Source organism: Mobula hypostoma, chromosome 3, assembly GCF_963921235.1.
Source record: "Mobula hypostoma chromosome 3, sMobHyp1.1, whole genome shotgun sequence".
NCBI lineage: Eukaryota > Metazoa > Chordata > Chondrichthyes > Myliobatiformes > Myliobatidae > Mobula > Mobula hypostoma.
Genome location: NC_086099.1, coordinates 63,441,499 through 63,460,910, shown reverse-complemented (window position 1 = coordinate 63,460,910; position 19,412 = coordinate 63,441,499). Strand labels below are relative to the sequence as shown.

General features: G+C 43.0%; 1 protein-coding gene across 9 annotated transcripts in view; it reads right to left on the bottom strand.

Moving 5' to 3' along the window:
- corin (corin, serine peptidase) overlaps nt 1-19,412 on the bottom strand; it is a 192,973-nt gene that overhangs the window by 8,072 nt on the left and 165,489 nt on the right. For 8 of the 9 annotated variants that reach the window (XM_063043192.1, XM_063043195.1, XM_063043193.1 and 5 more), the window contains 3 exons: nt 16,934-16,983; nt 6,523-6,694; nt 4,534-4,805 (listed from right to left, as the gene is read on the bottom strand). In XM_063043192.1, the coding sequence (XP_062899262.1) occupies nt 4,534-4,805; nt 6,523-6,694; nt 16,934-16,983 (494 nt within the window). Of the gene's footprint in view, nt 1-4,533; nt 4,806-6,522; nt 6,695-16,933; nt 16,984-19,412 lie in introns of those variants that run through there. The other variant, XM_063043199.1, reaches the window with a different exon arrangement.

Genomic DNA, 19,412 nt, shown 5'->3' with positions numbered 1-19,412 from the left:
GTAAAACATTCCTGTTCTGGGTTTTGTGTTTTAGGAAATAAATGAAGGCTTTGGTGTAGGTAAAGAAGAGAATATTTAGAATTGTTCTGAGAAATTATAATTAGCAGACCAGAAGAATACCGTGGACACAAGAGATACTGCAGATGCTGGAAATCCAGTGTAACACACACAAAATGCTATGTATTCTGATGAAGGGTCTCAGCGTGAAATGCAGAGTCTTGATTCCTCTCCATAGGTGCTGCCTGACCTGCTGAGTTCCTCCAGCTTTTTGTGTGTGTCGCTCAGGAAGACCAAAGAGAGGATTTGCTTAGTGCAAAGGAAATCAAACAGAGATTTGTAGATGGTCTTAAAATATTGGGCTAAATAAAGTATTGGAATGTTGATGGAGAGGATGAAATTGGATGCATATTTACAGGTTATAGAAAAAAAGTGAAGGAATAAAACATTGATTGAATTGGCTCATAAAAACTGAAAAGATCAAAATGGCACCCTGAAAAGCTGCATTTTAATGTTATATGAAAATATATTAAATTCACTGAGCTTAATCGGTTGTGGAAAAAAAAAACATAATAAATACTTTAGAAGTTATTTTAAGATTATATATAAATGGAGGACTTGGCAGAAAAAAAAATTAACTGTAATTAACATTTTATATTGCACTGATATAAACGACATAGGTAGAAAAAGGGAGGAGGTCCTGAAAGCTGACTACAGGGAGTTAGGAAGGAAGTTGAGAAGCAGGACCTCAAAAGTAGTAATCTCAGGATTACTGCCTGTGCTACGTGACAGTGAGTATAGAAATAGAATAAGGTGGAGGATAAATGTGTGGCTGAGGGATTGGAGCAGGGGGCAGAGATTCAGATTTCTGGATCATTGGGACCTCTTCTGGGGCAGGTGTGACCTGTACAAAAAGGATGGGTTGCACTTGAATCTGAGGGGGACCAATATCCTGGCGGGGAGGTTTGCAAAGGCTATTGAGAGTTTTAAACTACAAACAGAATTGCTGGGGGGAGGGAACCGAATTGAAGTGACGGGAGGAAAGGGAGGTTGACTCACAAATAGAGAAAGCTTGGAGACAGTAGGAGAGGGAGGATAGGCAGGTGATAGAGAAAGGACGCGCTCAGACCGATGGTTTGCGATGTGTCTATTTTAATGCAAGGAGTATTATGAACAAAGTGGATGAGCTCAGAGTGTGGATCAGTAGTTGAAGCTATGATATTGTGGCCATTGCAGAGACTTGGATGGTGCATGGGCAGGAATGGCTACTTCAATTGCCAGGCTTTAGATGTTTCAGAAAGTACAGGGAGGGAGGCAAAAGAGGTGGGGCATGGCACTTTTGATCAGAGATAGTGTCACGGCTGCAGAAAAGCAGGAAGTCATGGAGGGGTTATCTAGTCTCTGTGGGTGGAAGTTAGGAATAGGAAGGGGTCAATAGTAACAAGGATGTCGAGGAGCAGATAGGAAGACAGATTCTGGAAAGGAGTAATAATAACAGGGTCGTTGTGGTGGGAGATTTTAATTTTCCAAATACTGATTGGCATCTCCTTAGAGTGAGGGGTTTAGATGGGGTGGAGTTTGTTAGGTGTGTTCAGGAAGGTTTCTTGGCACAATATGTAGATAAGCCTACAAGAGGAGAGGCTGTAATTGATCTGGTATTGGGAAATGAAACCTGGTCAGGTGTCAGGCCTCTCAGAGGGAGATAATGATCACAATTCTATCTTCCTTACCATAGCATTGGAGAGAGATAGGAACAGACAAGTTAGGGAAACGTTTAATCGGAGTAAGGGGAAATATGAGGCTATCAGGCAGGAATTTGGAAGCATAAATTGGAAACAGATGTTCTCAGGGAAACGTACAGAAGAAATGTGGCAGATGTTCAGGGGATATTTGCGTGAGGTTCTAAGTAGATACGTCCCAATGAGACGGAAAGGATGGTAGGGTACAGGAACAGTGGTGAACAAAGGCTGTTGTAAATCTAGTCAAGAAGAAAAGAGCTTATGAAAGGTTCAAAAAACTAGGTAATGACAGAGATCTAGAAGATTATAAGGCTAGCAGGAAGGAGCTTAAGAATGAAATTAGAAGAGCCAGAAGGGGCCTTGAGAAGGCCTTGGCAGACAGGGTTAAGGAAAAACCCAAGGCATTCTAGAAGTATGTGAAGAGCAAGAGGATAAGACGTGAGGGAATAGGACGAATCAAGTGTGACAGTGGAAAAGTGTGTATGGAACTGGAGGAGATGGCAGAGGTACTTAATAAATACTTTGCTTCAGTATTCACTACAGAAAAGGATCTTGACGATTGTAGGGATGACTTGCAGCAGATTGAAAAGCTTGAGCATATAGATATTAAGGAAGAGGATGTGCTGGAGCTTTTGGAAAGCATTAAGTTGGATAAGTCACCGGGACTGGCGATGATCTTTGCATCATCAATGAGGACGGGAGAGGTTCTGGAGGATTGCAGGGGTGCGGATATTGCTACCTTATTCAAGAAAGGGAGTGGGGATAGCCCAGGAAATTATAGGCCAGTGAGTCTTACTTCATTGGTTGATAAGCTGATGGAGAAGATCCAGAGAGGAAGGATTTATGAACATTTGGAGAGGCATAATATGATTAGGAATAGTCAGCATGGCTTGATTGAATTTTTTGAGGATGTGACTAGACACATTGATGAAGGTAGAGCCGTAGACGTAGTGGATTTTAGCAAGGCATTTAATAAGGTACCCCATGCAAGGCTTATTGAGAAAGTAAGGAAGCATGGGATCCAAGAGGATATTGCTTCGTGGATCCCGAACTGGCTTGCCACAGAAGGCAAAGAGTGGTTGTAGACAGGTCATATTCTTCATGGAGGCTGGTGACTAGTGGTGTGCCTCAGGGATCTGTTCTGGGACCCCTACTCTTTGTGATTTTTATAAATGACCAGGATGAGGAAGTGAAAGGATGGGTTAGTAAATTTGCTGATGACACAAAGGTTGGGGGTGTTGTGGATAGTGTGAAAGACTGTCAGAGGTTACAGCGGGACATTGATAGGATGCAAAACTGGACTGAGAAGTGGCGGATGGAGTTCAACCCAGGTAAGCGTGAGGTGGTTCATTTTGGTAGGTCAAATATGATGGCAGAATATAGTATTAATGGTAAGACTCTTGGCAATGTGGAAGATCAGAGGGATCTTGAGGTCCAAGTCCAAAGGACACTCAAAGCTGCTACGCAGGTTGACTCTGTGGTTAACAAGGCATACGGTGCATTGGCCAGTCGTGAGATTGAGGTTAAGAGCAAAGAGGTAATGTTGCAGCTATATAGGACCCTGGTCAAACCCCGCTTGGAGTACTGTGCTCATTTCTGGTCGCCTCACTACAGGAAGGACGTGGAAACCATAGAAAGGGTGCAGAGGAGATTTGCAAGGATGTTGCCTGGGTTGGGGAGCATGCCTTATGAGAATAGGTTGAGCGAACTCGACTTTTTCTCCTTGGAGCGACGGAGGATGAGAGGTGACCTGATAGAGGTGTACAAGATAATGAGAGGCACTGATCATGTGGATAGTCAGAGGCTTTTTCCCAGGGCTGAAATGGCTAGCACAAGAGGGCATAGTTTTAAGGTGCTTGGAAGTAGGTGCAGAGGAGATGTCAGGGGTAAGTTTTTTACGCGGAGAGTGGTGAATGTGCGGAATGGGCTGCTGGTGGCGGTGGTGGAGGCAGAAACAATAGGGTCTTTTAAGAGACTCCTGGATGGATACACGGAGCTTAGAAAAATAGAGGGCTATGGGTAAGCCTAGGTAGTTCTAAGCTAAGGACTTGTTCGGCACAGTTCTGTGGGCCGAAGGGCCTGTATTGTGCCATAGGTTTTCTATGTTTCTAATAAATATAGCTTCATAAATACATAAGTGAAATTTGTAACTATTTTGAATATACCAAAATCTCAAGCACACAGTGATTGGATGGAGCTATACAAAATTATTAGGAGTATAGATAAGGTAAATGTAAGCAGACTGAGGTCATGGGTTAAGGGTGAATGGCGAAAAGTTTAAAGGGAGCATGAGGGTAAACTTCACTCAGAGGGATATGAGAGTGTGGAATGAGCTGCCAGCACAAGTGGTGTATGCGAGTGTGATTTCAATGTTTAAGCGAAGTTTGGATAGTTACATGGATGGAAGGTATGAGTATGGAGGAATATGGTCCCAGTGCAGCTCGATGGGAGTAGGCAGTTTAAATGGTTTCAGCATGGATGAGATGGGCCGAAAGGCCTGTTTCTAAGCTATACTTTTCTATGACTCAGACAGTGAACATTTAATATGCTGTATTAGGACAACTGAAGCAATGCACCACGCCCACTGAACTAGTACAATAGACTTCAATGTCTAACTGGAAATATAGCAAATCTAACAATGTAGCTTTCAGAAATATATTCCTCACCTGGAACACCAGCCACATTATTCAGTTCTGCCATGACAATTGCTTGACCAACATTCTGGTGACTCAGGCAAGAGTTTTACTAAGTGTTAGTATCACATTCTTATTAGATAGTATGCAATTAACTTTCTTACCATTGCTGCCAGTGAAACCCCACCCTGCGATGGAACAGTATGTATCTAGTTCCACCACTTGGTCCGTTCTAGGTAGACAAACAGGTCGAACGTAACTTGTCACATTGATTTCTTCATGGAGCTCCAGCAGACTGATGTCATTATCATAAGGTTGACTTTCGTAGCGTGGATGTATGATAATCTGTTTCACTTTCCGGATCTGTGTAGATTCAGTTGGGTATTTCAGATGGTTGATACCAAACACAACCCTCCAGGCAGATGCATTTTTATGCCTGTGGTGGGTTTACAACAGAGCCAGTTAAAAAGAAATGCAAACTGGTGATTTTAAAGTTAAAACAGAAAATGCTGGGAATATCAGCAGTTAAGCAGCATCAGTGAAAAGTGAAATAACGTTAATTAGCGGCATTAAAGGGTTCCCAAGGTCTGGGGCCCTGCTGCATCACCTGAACATCATGGGCTCTCCCTAGCCCTAACATAGGAGAGACAGGGTTATAGAAATGAGAGCTGAAAACGTGGCTATTCAGATTACATTCCCAGTGCCCTCATACAATAACCACAGAGTAGTGTGTGGAGTCAGTCAGTTTCCATATAATGTGTATGGTTCAAAGAATGTAACAACTACCAATGAATAATGCTAACCAGAAATAGTACTGGAGACACCTTCTAATGGATGAGGTAAATTTGAGGGCTAGAATTGTCGAAGCACTTGCTTTGATTTCACTTAGCTCCTTGCTGCCCTGTATGTATGGGGAAGAAAGAATACAAAGCAGCCTAATCTTGGGCATCCACTCTGTTTCCCAGAGAATCAAAGTACTGCCCATCACTAAAAGAGTAGAGATCTGAATGGCCCCTCTAGGGACAGGGATTCCCGCTAGTTAGGCCAAGCCGTAGTTCAGTGCTGGATCTCATATAAGCCAAGCAACGGAATTCTGAGAGCAGGGAGTCCCTGTTCCTGAAGAGTGACTCCTGACATCTTTATTCTGTGATCCACTGTAAGGAGACAAGGAAAATCCTGTCATTGGGTAGAGTGCAGCACCATACCAGAATGCTCGCCAAACCTGAGGAAATTCAGGCAAATGATCTTGTCTACCTACCTTTAAGGCCTGAGGTATTCACTGTGTCTCTGTGTGACGGTTTTGTAATGAATAAAGATCAAATTAAGCATATTCTGTAGTTGCCCACTCATTTGTTTGAGGGCCACAGTGCATTCTTATTCATTTTAAAGGGAAAACTGTGAACTGAGTAGCATAGCTTTGCGAAAACATTTCCTCTCAGTTATATAAATCAGGCACTCAAGTTGCGAGGATTTGTTTGCCAATCATAGCCAATTTATGGATGCATTTTGTTGAACTGTATGGCCTCGGTTGTAGCGAGGACAAGGCCTGAAGCTGCGGGGTCGCCTGCTGCTGCAGTTCAGGAAAGGAGATGCTGGAGGCGGTGTAACATGCTATCCATGCTCCATTGGAGGCTGGCCTCTCCCACCAGTTCTTCCCCCCCACCCCAAGTGTTCGATCTCTGGAAGGACTGGCTGGATTGTGTGCACGTGTTTGTCTATGGACTGCCCGGAGCTGCACCATCAATTTGAGGCACTCAGAGACCTGGACTATGTTTTTTGTGTGACTGTCTGTGCTCGCTATCTTGAATGTGCTGTGTATGTTTTGCACCTTGGCCCCAGATTTCATTTGGCTGCATTCATGTTTGGTTGAATGATAGTTAAGCAAATTTGATTTTGATTTGTATTTGAAATAGAAAAGTTGAAATCTGATGGCTTGCTATTTTAAAACTCTTTCATCAATGTGATCAGAAATTTAGTTAAAAAGTTATAGGCAGTAAGAGTACAGTTCCTGAAGTATGGAGAAGGTTTATATTAAAAATAAGTTAGGAAACATTTGCAATACACCTGGCACTCTTCATAAAGGCTTTGACTCTTTATATTAATTTGTAATGAATCAATTGGTTAGAATTTCAGTTTGATATAGTCAGACTTACATATTAAAGCAATGTGCCACTGTCAAAACCCATTTTCGTCTAATCAGCACACAGCCACAGAAATTTTCACCAGCCTCAATCTGCAGGGAGCCCTGCCAGGGCCAGCGGCCTGGATGACTTGTTCTGCCTCCTAGAACTCTTTTGAGTCGAATTTTTGGGTGCTGACCACAGTCTAGGAAATATAAAATTATTTTATAGTTGGATTTATACTTTCAAAATGTACAACTCCACTCAGAATACATCATTTCAATGTCTTAGATCCATTATTTTCTTTGCTTTCCACACTTTCCTTACATCTTTTTTTACTCTTCCAATTCATAAAACACCAGTCCTACTGTATAAACAACTTAAATATTATGTACTTTAATCAGCGGTAACTGAATTTGTAAACAGCTTATTAGGTCATAAGTAATGCTAAACAACCTCTCTGGTCCTGGGAAAACTGATTTTATTTTATGGAATCTTCACTAACAGATTTATCATATTCAAATATGAACATACAAATTAAGAAAAGGAGGCAGTACCTAAACTTACTTCACCTTTTAATAAGAGAATAATCAATTTGATAAATGCCTCAACTCCACATTCTTTTCTACCTATGATAACTTTCACCCTCTTGTTTAACAAGTATCTATCTATGTCGGTGTTCATAAAACTCAGTGACTGTTTTCAGGAAAATAATTCGATGGGCTCACAAGCCTCTGTGGGGGAACAAAATCTCCTTATGTCTTAAGCGGGCAAACCCATAGTTTTGAAGACCAATCCCTAGATCTCAGTACTTCTATGAGGAAACAACCTCTCTGTAACCACCCAGTGTACTATATAATTGAAGCACAACCTGTCTTCATTGTAATTAATTTCCCTAGCAATAAATGACCACAATCTCTCTTAATTACTTGTTCTACCTGCCTGCTTGCCTTTTGCTATTCATGCACTGGGATGTCCAGATCTATCCATCTAAACACACTTGCAGTCTTTGACCATTTAAACAAGATACTTTATTTTTCCTGCCAAAATGAAGAATTATATTGACCACAAAATCCAGATTATAAACTTTATTATGGTGTAAACCTCACCTGCAGCTGCATCAGTTTAAATAACATTCTGTTTAGCAGAATGGATCAGCCGTAGTTCATTCAAACATGTCATAACATTAGACCTGCAAAAGTAGTCTGTCATAATGCAGCTGAAAAGTGCTATGTTTGCTGACTGTACAAAGAAATCCAACCACACCTCCTGCAAGAAGATTCAGAATCCTTTAAAGCATATTGAAAGTGACTTGTTGACTTCCATTTAAGCACATATTCAATGTTCCCTATTCATTTCTTATTTCCTGATCAGTAATTTTGTGGAGTTAATTAATCTGGTCTCTTCACAATTTACCCATTATAAATGAGATCAAGCAAGACCTATTACACTATTCTTCCTGACAGTCCCATGGGAAGATAGCTTGGAAGAGGCCTTTGAAAGGAAGCTCTCCAATTACGCAGGACTGGTCAGCAGGCTGGATAGAGAGCGAGGTGTCTCCCAATGGAGGTTGGTTGTAGGGGATTCATAGCCCGTTCTTTAGTTAGGGCCTTCAGCATTTTGGGCATCAAGGGAGAGAGGAAGAGGAGAGCCATCCGCAGTACCACCGATGCAGCAGAGAGGGCCTCAAGATGGCTGTGGCTCAAAAGAGGGGAGCCATGGAGTCATAAGTAGCTAGCCATCTGGACACAAGCTGGGGTCTGATCAGCCCCGGCTGGGTCACCAGCAGGAGGTTGTATGATGTTGAAAGACCCGAAACACCCGATGATTCCAGGAACATCACTGAAGATGTGTCCAGAAGCATCAATAGATGTATGTACACAGCTTACACCCTGAGTTAATCAGTGACAACCAGGAAAGACTGGGTGACAACCACAAAAAGAGTGGTGACGACTGGAGAGTCAGTGACAGCCCGGAGAGACGACAACCAGGGCAGAACGGGCTGGCAACCCAATCTGCGTCCTCTGAGAGGAGGACCCCACAAAAACCACAAAGAAGCTAAGGAAAAGATACCCCCAGGGGTGCCCGAGAGGGGGGGAGGATGAGCACCCCAGTCAGATGGACACAACGACATCAGACCCAGGCAATGAACAAACGACGATGAGGAAGCATTGTGCATGTGGCAAAATCTGCAAGAACGATCGCGGCTTGAAGATCCACCAAGCGAGGATGAAGTGTTTGGCGGGAGCAGGAGCAGGAGCAGCACAACGCGCAGGTGTCCAACCTGGTGAGACAAAGGAGGGGCCAGGCCCGGAGTCACCCCATAGTGCCCGGAACCTCCAAGTGTTGCAAACTAATCCCTCTAACATGAAGTCTAACAGGAGGCAGATCAAATGGCCTGCAGCTAACATGACTTCACCGTGGAAGCAGTTTGATGAAGATGTTAACCAAATTCTGGAGGCAACGGCGAAGGGAGGGGTTGATAGGAAGCTGCAAGTCATGACAATAATTATTGTCAGTATCGCAGCTGAACAGTTCGGAGAAGAGGAGAAGGAAGGCTCCAAAACATCTTACTCGAAGAACCAAAGAGCATTGAGGATCCACAACATAAGGCAGGAGATGAAAGCGCTGAAGTTCCACTACAAGGAGGCAGGAGAAGAGGAGCGCAATGGCTTGGCCCAGCTGATGTGCATACTACGAAAGAAGATCAGGGTCCTCCGCTGGGCAGAGTGGCATCGGAGGCGGCATCGTGAAAGGGCTCGAAAATGTGCTGCCTTTATCGCCAACCCCTTCAAGTTCACCAAGGAGTTGCTGGGGGAGAAGCGCAGTGGGAAACTGGTCTGTTCGCAGGAAGACATAGACCAACATCTGAAGAAGATATATAATGATCCTGAAAGAGAGCAGGAGCTGGGAGTGTGCGACATCCTAATAGACCCACCTGAACCGGATGTGCAGTTCGACATGTCAGAGCTGCAACTAAAGGAAGTCAGAGAGGTCGTCCGCAAAGCAAGGGCAAGCTCGGCTCCAGGACCAAGCAACACCTCGTACAAAGTGTACAAGAACTGCCCCAAACTCCTGCTGCATCTGTGGAAGATCCTGAGAATCTTCTGGAGAAGGGGGAAGATCCCAGAACAGTGGAGAGTGGCTGAAGGGGTGTGGATCCCGAAGGAGGAAAATGCCACCCAGATAGATCAGTTTCGCATCATCTCCCTGCTCTGTGTCGAGGCGAAGATCTTCTTCAGTGCAGTTTCCAACCGGTTGTGCACCTACCTAGCAAAGAACACCTATACTGATACATCAGTCCAGAAGGGTGGCATTTCAGGGATGCCGGGCTGTCTGGAGCACATCGGTGTGGTGATACAGCTCATCAGGGAGGCCAGAGAGAACAAGGGCAACCTGTCAGTGTTGTGGCTCGACCTGGCAAATGCATATGGCTCCATTCCGCACAAGCTGGTGCAGCTCACACTGACCAAATATCACGTCCCCAGCAGAATCAGAGACCTTATCGCTGATTATTACAGCAACTTCAAGATGAGGGTCTCTTCAGGAGCAATTACATCAACCTGGCACAAGGTGGAGATCGGCAACATCACAGGGTGCACTATCTCAGTGACACTGTTCTCCCTAACCATGAACATACTCACTAAGTCTGCTGAACCGGAGTGCAGAGGGCCCAGAATGAATTCCACTCAACGGCAACCACCTATCAGGGCATTCATGGATGACCTCACAGTCACCACAGAATCAGTCCCAGGCTGCCGGAGGATTCTGCAGGGGCTCGAAAAGCTGGTGGAGTGGGCCCGGATGCGTTTCAAACCTGCCAAATCAAGATCGATGGTGCTGAGGAAAGGGAAGGTGGAGAACAAGTTCCGGTTCAGCATCGCAGGCACAGCCATCCCAACCATCACAGAAAAGCCAATAAAGAGCTTAGGCAAAGTTTTTGACAGCTCTTTAAGGGACACAACATCCATTCAGGCAACCTGCACCGAGTTGGATGGCTGGCTGAAATCTGTGGACAAGTCTGGCCTACCTGGGAAGTTTAAAGCCTGGGTGTATCAGCATGGCATTCTTCCCAGAATCCTGTGGCCCCTCCTCGCCTATGCAGTCCCGATCTCGACAGTCGAAACCTTAGAGAGGAGGGTTAGCAACCACCTCAGGAGATGGCTGGGGCTGCCAAAGAGTCTGAGCAGCATCGCACTCTATGGACACCACAACAAACTGCAACTGCCCTTCAAATCCTTGGAGGAAGAATTCAAGGTAACAAGAGCCAGAGAAGTGCTACAGTATAGGGACACAAGTGACCTGAAGGTGGCTAGAGCAGGGATCCAAGTAAGTACTGGCAGGAAGTGGAGGGCAGAGGAGGCTGTTCAGGAGGCAGAGGCGAGGCTGCGTCACAGGAGGCTGGTGGGAGTGGTCACACAAGGCCGAACTGGGCTAGGATCCTTTCCAACTCCCCAAATGGATACCAGAGGGAAGGAAAGGCGTCGTCTAGTTCAGGAGGAAGTGAGAGCAGTAGTGGAGGGGATGAGAGCCTGCAAGGCGGTGGGAATGAAGCAACAGGGAGCTTGGAAAAGATGGGAGAATGCGGTTGAGAGGAAAGTGACCTGGGCTGATCTTTGGAAAGCCGAACCACACCACATCCAATTTCTCATCCAGGCAGTGTACCATGTGCTTCCAAGCCCATCAAACCTGCACACATGGGGCAAGGCAGAGTCATCTGCGTGCCCACTGTGCTCCAAGCGAGGAACTCTGGAGTACATCCTCAGTGGCTGTGCAAGGGCAGTTGGTGAGGGACGGTACAGGTGGAGGCATGATCAGGTCCTAAAGACCATCGCTGAAGCCGTCAGCGCAGGAGTTGAGTGGGCGAAGCGGTCCCGACCCTCCAAGCAGACCATTGCCTTTGTCAGAGCTGGGGAGCAGCCAATACCTGCCAAAAGAACATCTGCAGGCATTCTGACCTCTGCAAGGGACTGGCAGCTGTTGGTGGACCTCGAAGGGCAGCTGAAGTTCCCCAACCATATCGCAGCCACCACCCTGCGACCAGACATTGTCCTAGTGTCTGAGTCTACTAAGCAAGTGGTGCTGCTGGAGCTGACAGTCCCATGGGAAGATAGCTTGGAAGAGGCCTTTGAAAGGAAGCTCTTCAAGTATGCAGGACTGGTCAGCAACTGTCAGCAGGCTGGATGGAGAGCGAGGTGTCTCCCAATGGAGGTTGCTTGTAGGGGATTCATAGCCCGTTCTTTACTTAGGGCCTTCAGCATTTTGGGCATCGAAGGAGAGAGGAAGAGGAGAGCCATCCACAGTACCATCGATGCGGCAGAGAGGGCCTCAAGATGGCTGTGGCTCAAAAGAGGGGAGCCATGGAGTCATAAGTAGCTAGCCATCTGGACACAAGCTGGGGTCTGATCAGCCCCGGCTGGGTCACCTGGAGGAGGTTGTATGATGTTGAAAGACCCGAAACACCCGATGATTCCAGGAACATCACTGAAGATGTGTCCAGAAGCATCAATAGATGTATGTACACAGATAAATGAAAATCATAAATGGTAAATGACAATGTCACACAAAACAAAGAAGCTGGTTGTGGACCATAAGAGGAATGGAGACAGGCGAGCCCCTATTAACATCAATGGGGAGGGCAAACAGCTTGAAGTTCCTCGGCATAAACATCACCGAGGATCTCACGTGGTCTGTACATACCAGCTGTGTGATGAAAAAGGCACAACAGCGCCTCTTTCACCTCAGATGGTTGAAGAAGTTTGGTGTGGGCCCCCAAATGCTAAGAACTTTCTACAGGGGCACAATTGAGAGCATCTTGACTGGCTGCATCATTGCCTGGTATGGGAACTGTACTTCCCTCGATCGCAGGACTCTGCAGAGAGTGGTGTAGACAGTCCAGCACATCTGCAAATGTGAACTTCCTGCTATTCAGGACATTTTCAAAGACGGGTGTGTAAAAAGGGCCCAAAGGATCATTGGGGACCCAAGTCACCCCAACCACAAACTGTTCCAGCTGCTACCATCCAGGAAACGGTACCGCAGCATAAAAGCCAGGACCAACAGGCTCTGGGACAGCTTCTTCCACCAGGCTTTCAGACTGCCTAATTCATGCTGACACAACTATATTGCTATGTTATATTGACTATCCTGTTGTACATTCTATATATTATAAATTACTATAAATTGCACATTGCACGTTTAGATGGAGATGTAATATAAAGATATTTACTCCTCATGTATATGAAGGATGTAAGTAATAAAGTCAATTCAATCAATACCATCATTTTAAAGCTATACTGTATGCTTACAAATTTCAGAGTTTACATATCATTGAACAGGCAGTATTTTAACTGATGATTTTAAACATGGCATATCCCAAACAGGTGCGAACAAGTTACAGACACACCAATAATTGTTAATCACCTTGAGGCATGGTATAATATGTATGCATAATGTTCTTCTTCAAAAGCAATTACATTGCATCCAGTCTGATCAGGAACGTAGATTAAACCCTGTTTGATTGTTCTCTTTATCTAGTAGATGACTTAATCGTGAATGAACATCTCAATGCAATAACCAAGGTATCAAAAGGTAGATCCAAAAACAACAATTCAAAAACTTTAAGCAAAGTTAAGCCACCAAAATTAGACTACAATGCCACCTTTAATACTGTAATTCCAAGTAAGTTCATCTCCAAACTCTAGACTTCCTGTTCAACATCTCCTTTTGCAACTGGATCCTGATCAGACTGCAATCAGTAAGGATAGGCAGCATGACTACAGAGAAAATTTACAAGGATTTTGCCAGTTCTTGAGCACCTGAATTATAGGGAAAGGTTAAAGCGTTGAGGACTTTATTCCCTGGAGCGTAGGAGAATGAGGGGAGACTTGATAAAGTGTTCAAAATTATGAGGGGCGTAGATAGGGTAAATAGACAGCTGGTGGTATAGTGGCATCAGCACTGGACTTCAGGGTGAGTGGTCACAGGTTCGAATCTGGCAGGCTCTTTGCACTCTTTCCATCCATCTGGGCTGAGTGTCAAGCTAGCAACTCGACCTCGTGAGAAACAGACAAAATGCTAAAGAAATGACAAGCTTGCTGCCCAATGTGCCATGAGATGTGGAAAGGAATAACAACAACAAGATAGGGTAAATGCAAACAGGCATTTTCCACTGTGTTTTGGGTGAAATTAGAACTAGAGGTCATAGGTTAAGGGTGAAAGGTGAAATATTTTAGGGGGACATGAGAAGGAACGTCTTTACTCAGATGTACTTGATTGCAACATTTAACGGAAGTTTGGATTAGTACATTGATGGGAGGGGTATGAAGGTCTCTGGTCCAGATGCGGGTTGATGGGACTAGGCACAGACCAGATGGGCCGAAGGGTATGTTTCTGTGCTGCAAGGCTCTATGACTCTAAAACATCTCCATCATGATTATGCACAGTACCAATATCTCATAAGGCTGTGCCCTCAACCCCCTACTCTATTTCTTATATCCTCAGAATTGCATAGCCAGATTCTGCTCTACTTCAGAAGGATACTACTGTAGCGGACCATATCTTAAATAATTATGAGTCAATGGGCAGAAAACAATATAGAGCTTGGTGACATGGTATCAAGATAACAACTTTTTCCTCAAAATTAGCAAAACAAAAGTGCTGGCCATTGCTTTCAGGATGAAGCCAGTGCACAAGATCCTGTTTACAATGGTGCCAGATTCAAATTAATTGAGAGCTTCAAATTCCTGGCAGTGAACATTGCCAAGTCCAACCACATTAATACCACATTCAAGAAAGTTCACCAGCACCTCTACTTCCTCAGGAGGTTGATAAATTTACCATGTTGCCTTTGAACCTCACTAATTATTATCAATGTACCTTATAAAAGCATCCTATGTGTTCACATCATGGCTTGGTTTGGCAACTGCTGTGCCCAAGACCACAAGAAACTTCAGAGATTTGTGGACACAGCTCAGCAAATCATGGAAACCAGTATCCCTTCGTGGGCTCTGTCTACATGCCTCACTGCCTCTTTAAAGCTCCCAGTATAATCAAACACCACCCCCCCCCCACCCAGGACATTCCCTCTTCTCTGCTTTTGCATTAGGCAAAAGCATGTACCACCAGACTCAAAGACAGCTTCTACCCCGTTGCTATAAGACTAGTAAACAGTTCCCTGGTACATTAAGACAGATTTAATCTCACAATCTACCTCATTATTACCTTGCACCTTATTGTCTGCCTGCATTGTACTTTCTCTAACTGTAACCTATGTTCCCTCTAAGCTGTGTCCGTGTGTGCGCGCGCACACATTTTTCAACCAGCGCACAAAGGAAATTAATGTGCGCACAAAAGGTTAATTATCTAAAATAATGTAGTAATTAATAATTATACTTATTGAAAATAATCTTTTAGCTAAATGTTTCTGTTAACTAGTTAGTCGGTTTTTCAAATACCACGATGAACGTCACTAATTTACGTCACCTCATCTTTCCTGTTCTGGGATCTGGGAGACAATGTTTCGTGGAGTGACAAAGTTAAAGTTTTGCTAAACCAACAACGTGAAGAAAATGTCACAGTAGATACAAGTTCGCTGTTGACTTTTATAAATAGTCTTTGTGTGCATTTACAAGAAAGGTTTCCTGAAGATGAGGTACAAGAATGGTCAGCTTTTGATTTCTCCACAATTGCAGATTGTGACTTCACATTTGGTGATGAAAAAGTTAATGCCTTATGTCCAAAATATCATGATTTTCTAGCTGAAAATACTGTAATAGTTAGACAGTTTAATGATTTCAAATTCTCCGTGCAAGAAAAAATTAAATCCAAACTGATTTCAAACTTTGCTCAAATGGTGGCGTTTGTACTTCAAAATGAACAGTTTTGCGACCTTGCACAGTTGATGGACATTGAGGGAACCTTTCTTGTGTCTAGTGCGGACTGTGAGCGAGGTTTGAGCCTAATGAATCAACTCAAAAACAAGCTGAGAAGCCGTTTAGGTGAATGTCATTTGGATATGTTAATGAGAATCAAAAGCTATCAATTGGATTGAAGTTCTATTAGTCTAGATAGAGTTTACAAAGAATGGGTAAGTGCCAAAGACAGGAGAGAGAAAAAAATAACTGAGTGACTTAAATATGTATGTAATTTTGTTATTCTGTGCAGTTTTATGTCAAATATTTTGTAAACCTACATAAACTGTGCCATGTGTGCATTCAGTGCGCACATACTTTTGTCACAGGGAAAAAAAAATTGCACAACATAAGAATTTTGTGCACACTGACTACTAAAAATTAGAGGGAATATTGACTGTAACCCTTTATTCTGCACTCTGTTATTGTTGTCCTTTGAACTACCTCAAGACACTGTTGTAATAAATTGATCTGTATCTATCGGATGCAATGCAATTTTTTCACTGTATATTGGTACATGTGGCAATAGTAAACCAACCTAGCAATTTAATTTACCAAAACATATTGAAATAGAATAATAAGAAGCCTCCGAATGTGAGGTTAAAAGGAAAGTCACAAAGGACATTATACTAATAACGTGATGTTCAAGAGTTGCAGTATTTTAAAATGTGAGTGCATATTCCAAATACCAACATACAAGAAGAAGGACTAGATGAAAGATCAAACAATAACAAAAAAAAAGAGAATTTTGGAGAATAAAAGGATGGAATCTAAAGTGTGGATGTCAATAAAATTTTTAAAAAGAATGAAGTACTTCACAAATAAACCCATTAAAAAGTACAACTATAAAATGAGATCCGAGAGAGAGGGATGGTGAGTGTCCTAAGAATATACAGAAATTTTAGATATTATAACAAATACTTCAAGTTAAGTTTGCAAAAGAAGAAAGCAATGAGATAAACCTAAAAGTGATTCCATAGTCAGCGTAGTACCCAATTTGCGTTCCATGCATCTTTCCTCCTCTGGCTCAAGCCCTGGCATCAATTTAAAGATATTACTGACAATTGAATTAAGTGGACATATTTACTTTGATGGTGCTTTGTTTATTTTCACCATGCAGTTGGGATTTGTATAAATAATGTCTCCACCTCAGCACTTTAACGATGTGGAATCTGGATTTATGCAGAGAATAAACACTAGTTGTTCTGAAGAGTTTGTGTAATATACTCATATCTTACTTTCAAACCTAAAGTTCCCTAGTCCACTGAAGGTGTAAAGGGATAAGAAAGAGGAATTTTGGGAAGTTTAGTATTTAGGTCAGATTTTTCCTTAAACTTTTGTGACAGGTTACAAGCATTGTTTGGTTCTTCCTTCAATAATTTTCATTAGTTAAGAGCAACCTTCATATATTAATTTTTAATTAGATACCATTACAAAAGATCTAGATTCATCATAAGTTAATCTTATTTCTGTACACTTAATTTAATAAACCAGGTGGACAACCAGTATTCAAAAACCTACATTTTATTTACCTTCTTTGGTGCAATGGAGAGAGATCTTGCTTTTACTTCGACACTCTTCCCTTTTGATATGAGAGAGAGAAAAAAAACATCTATTGATCAACTTATAACATAGCTTGGTAACAGTGACATTCTTACTTATAAGAGGAAAAAAATCTCAGTTTTTCCCAACTCAGGAGATTCCTCATCTAGGATCCTAGATCCAGAATGGCAATCCAACTCAGTATGAGTTGAGTTTCAGAGGTGACATCAATCAAATGAAATGTTAGGGCAGAGAACCATCAATCCTGTTGTGTGTATGTTAAGAAAGTTGATGGTCTTTTGAGGATATTTGCAAATATTTATTTCTTTACCAACACTGGGAAATAGATCATCTCTTTACCATTGCAAGTCTTACAACAAGTTTTACACAACTGACCTTCATATTTCATATCTTTCAGCAATAACTAAACTTCAACAGTAATTCATTGACTGTGCTGAACTTTGGAACACCCTGAAATAATAAGAGGCACTGTGGAAATGCAAACTTTTAGCATAAATCATCACTTGAATGATGTTCTATTACTGAAATTACAGCCATAATGTCATCTCCAGTGAATGACTATTGGGGTATTGGACAAAAGGTGTATTGGCTACAAGCAATGCCTTTTACAGAAGACATGCTCCAACAGAGTGTGCTTCATTTGCTTTGGGTTCTTGGGAATATTCATCAAACTGCTGAAAAATGACACTAGAGGGGTAGTATTGGGAAATAAAGAAATAAGGATTCGCTGACTATGTACCTTGAGCCAGTCTTACTGTGGAGGACACAGCAACATGGGAATAAAAGGGCTAACGTATCAGGAGCATTTGATGGTTGTGGGCCTGTACTTGCTGGAGATTAGAAGAATTAGGAGGGATCTCATTGAAACCTACTGAATATTGAAAGGCCTGGATAGAGTGGACATGCAGAGGATGTTTTAATTTGTGGGAAAGTCTAGAACCAGAGGGGACAGGCTCAGAATAGAAGGACGTCCCATTAGAACAGAGATGAGGAGAAATTTCTTTAGCCAAAGGGTGGTGAATCTGTGGAATTCATTCCCACATTCAGCTGTGAAGTCATTGGGTATATGCAAAGCAGAGGTTGAGAGGTTCTGATTAATAAGGGCAACAATAGTTACAGGGAGAAGGCAAGAGAATATGCTCAAGGGGAAAGTAAATCAGCCTTGATTAAATGACACATGGTGTGAATGGTCTAATTCTGACTTGAATGGTCTAATTCTGCTCCTCTGTCTTATGGTCTTATGGGAAATTTTACATGTGATATTAACTTCTGCCCACCAAACCACTTTCAAAAGTGGGTTAAACCAGTTGAGAGTAGTTGTGTAGGGGTAACATAATTGGGAGAAATATACATAATCCGTAACCACTGACATTGAGTTGCATTTTTGCCTTAAGAGGCTGGTCTGATGTGATGATGTTCTACTGCAAAGCTTTTTAGCACATTTTTTGGTGTAGATTTTGGAGTTCAATAAAATGTGTTACGGGTTTAATTAAACATAAAATGCCTCACTTCACTTTATTTGCAAAAACCTACATTGGTGACCGTGATGCTCTCGGATGATTCCAGAGTTACAGAAAATGTCGGCCAATGAAGTCGCTTTGAAACTGCCTGAGTTTTGGGAGCAAAATGCCGTCGCTTGGTTCGTACAAGCTGAGGCTCAATTCGCTCTGCGAGTAATCTCCACTGATGACACCAAATTCTACTATGTGCAGCATCCCTGAGCAACTGCATAGCTGCAAGAGTGGTGAGTCTGCTTAAACATCTGCCTGAACACAATAAATACTGATCACCAAAAACTCACCTTTTACAGGCTTCTAGACTATTGGAGTTTGAGCGCGCCAAACAGTTGCTCTCCTTGCCCGGCACTGGCGATGGTAAACCTTCAGAGCTAATGGATCACATGCTACCACTCCTGGGAAATCACCATCCTTGTTTTATTTTTAGAGAACTCTTCATGCAGCAAATGCCTGGTCAAGTTTGCATAGCCCTCGCTAATGCACCCATGATGGACACTAAGAAGCTTGCTAAAATGGCTGATAGTCTACACTTAACCAGGCAGTGATGCATCATTCCTCATCCTTTCTCTACCTTAATTAACCCAGTCAGCAAAGCCCTCAACATAAAGATGCCCGCAGCTGTGAAACAGATTACGCCGCGCCTGTGCTCTTACCAGGTGTGAATGCTATAAAACTGCCAACTGCCTTGTAGCTTCGACACTGATAGTGCATCAGGACATCAGAGGTCTGTGAACACAGTGGGTTCCAGATGCTAGGAGTGTCCACTGTTCATTACAGACACCCTTTCAGGGCAATGCTTCCCTTGTGACAAGTGAGTGTGCTGCCGACATCGCTTATTGATAAAAAGGCAAAAAAATCTCAATAACAGCAGCAAGATCCAGACTTATGGGACATGACTGATGACGTTCTGCTTCAGTGGGTGATGTTACAC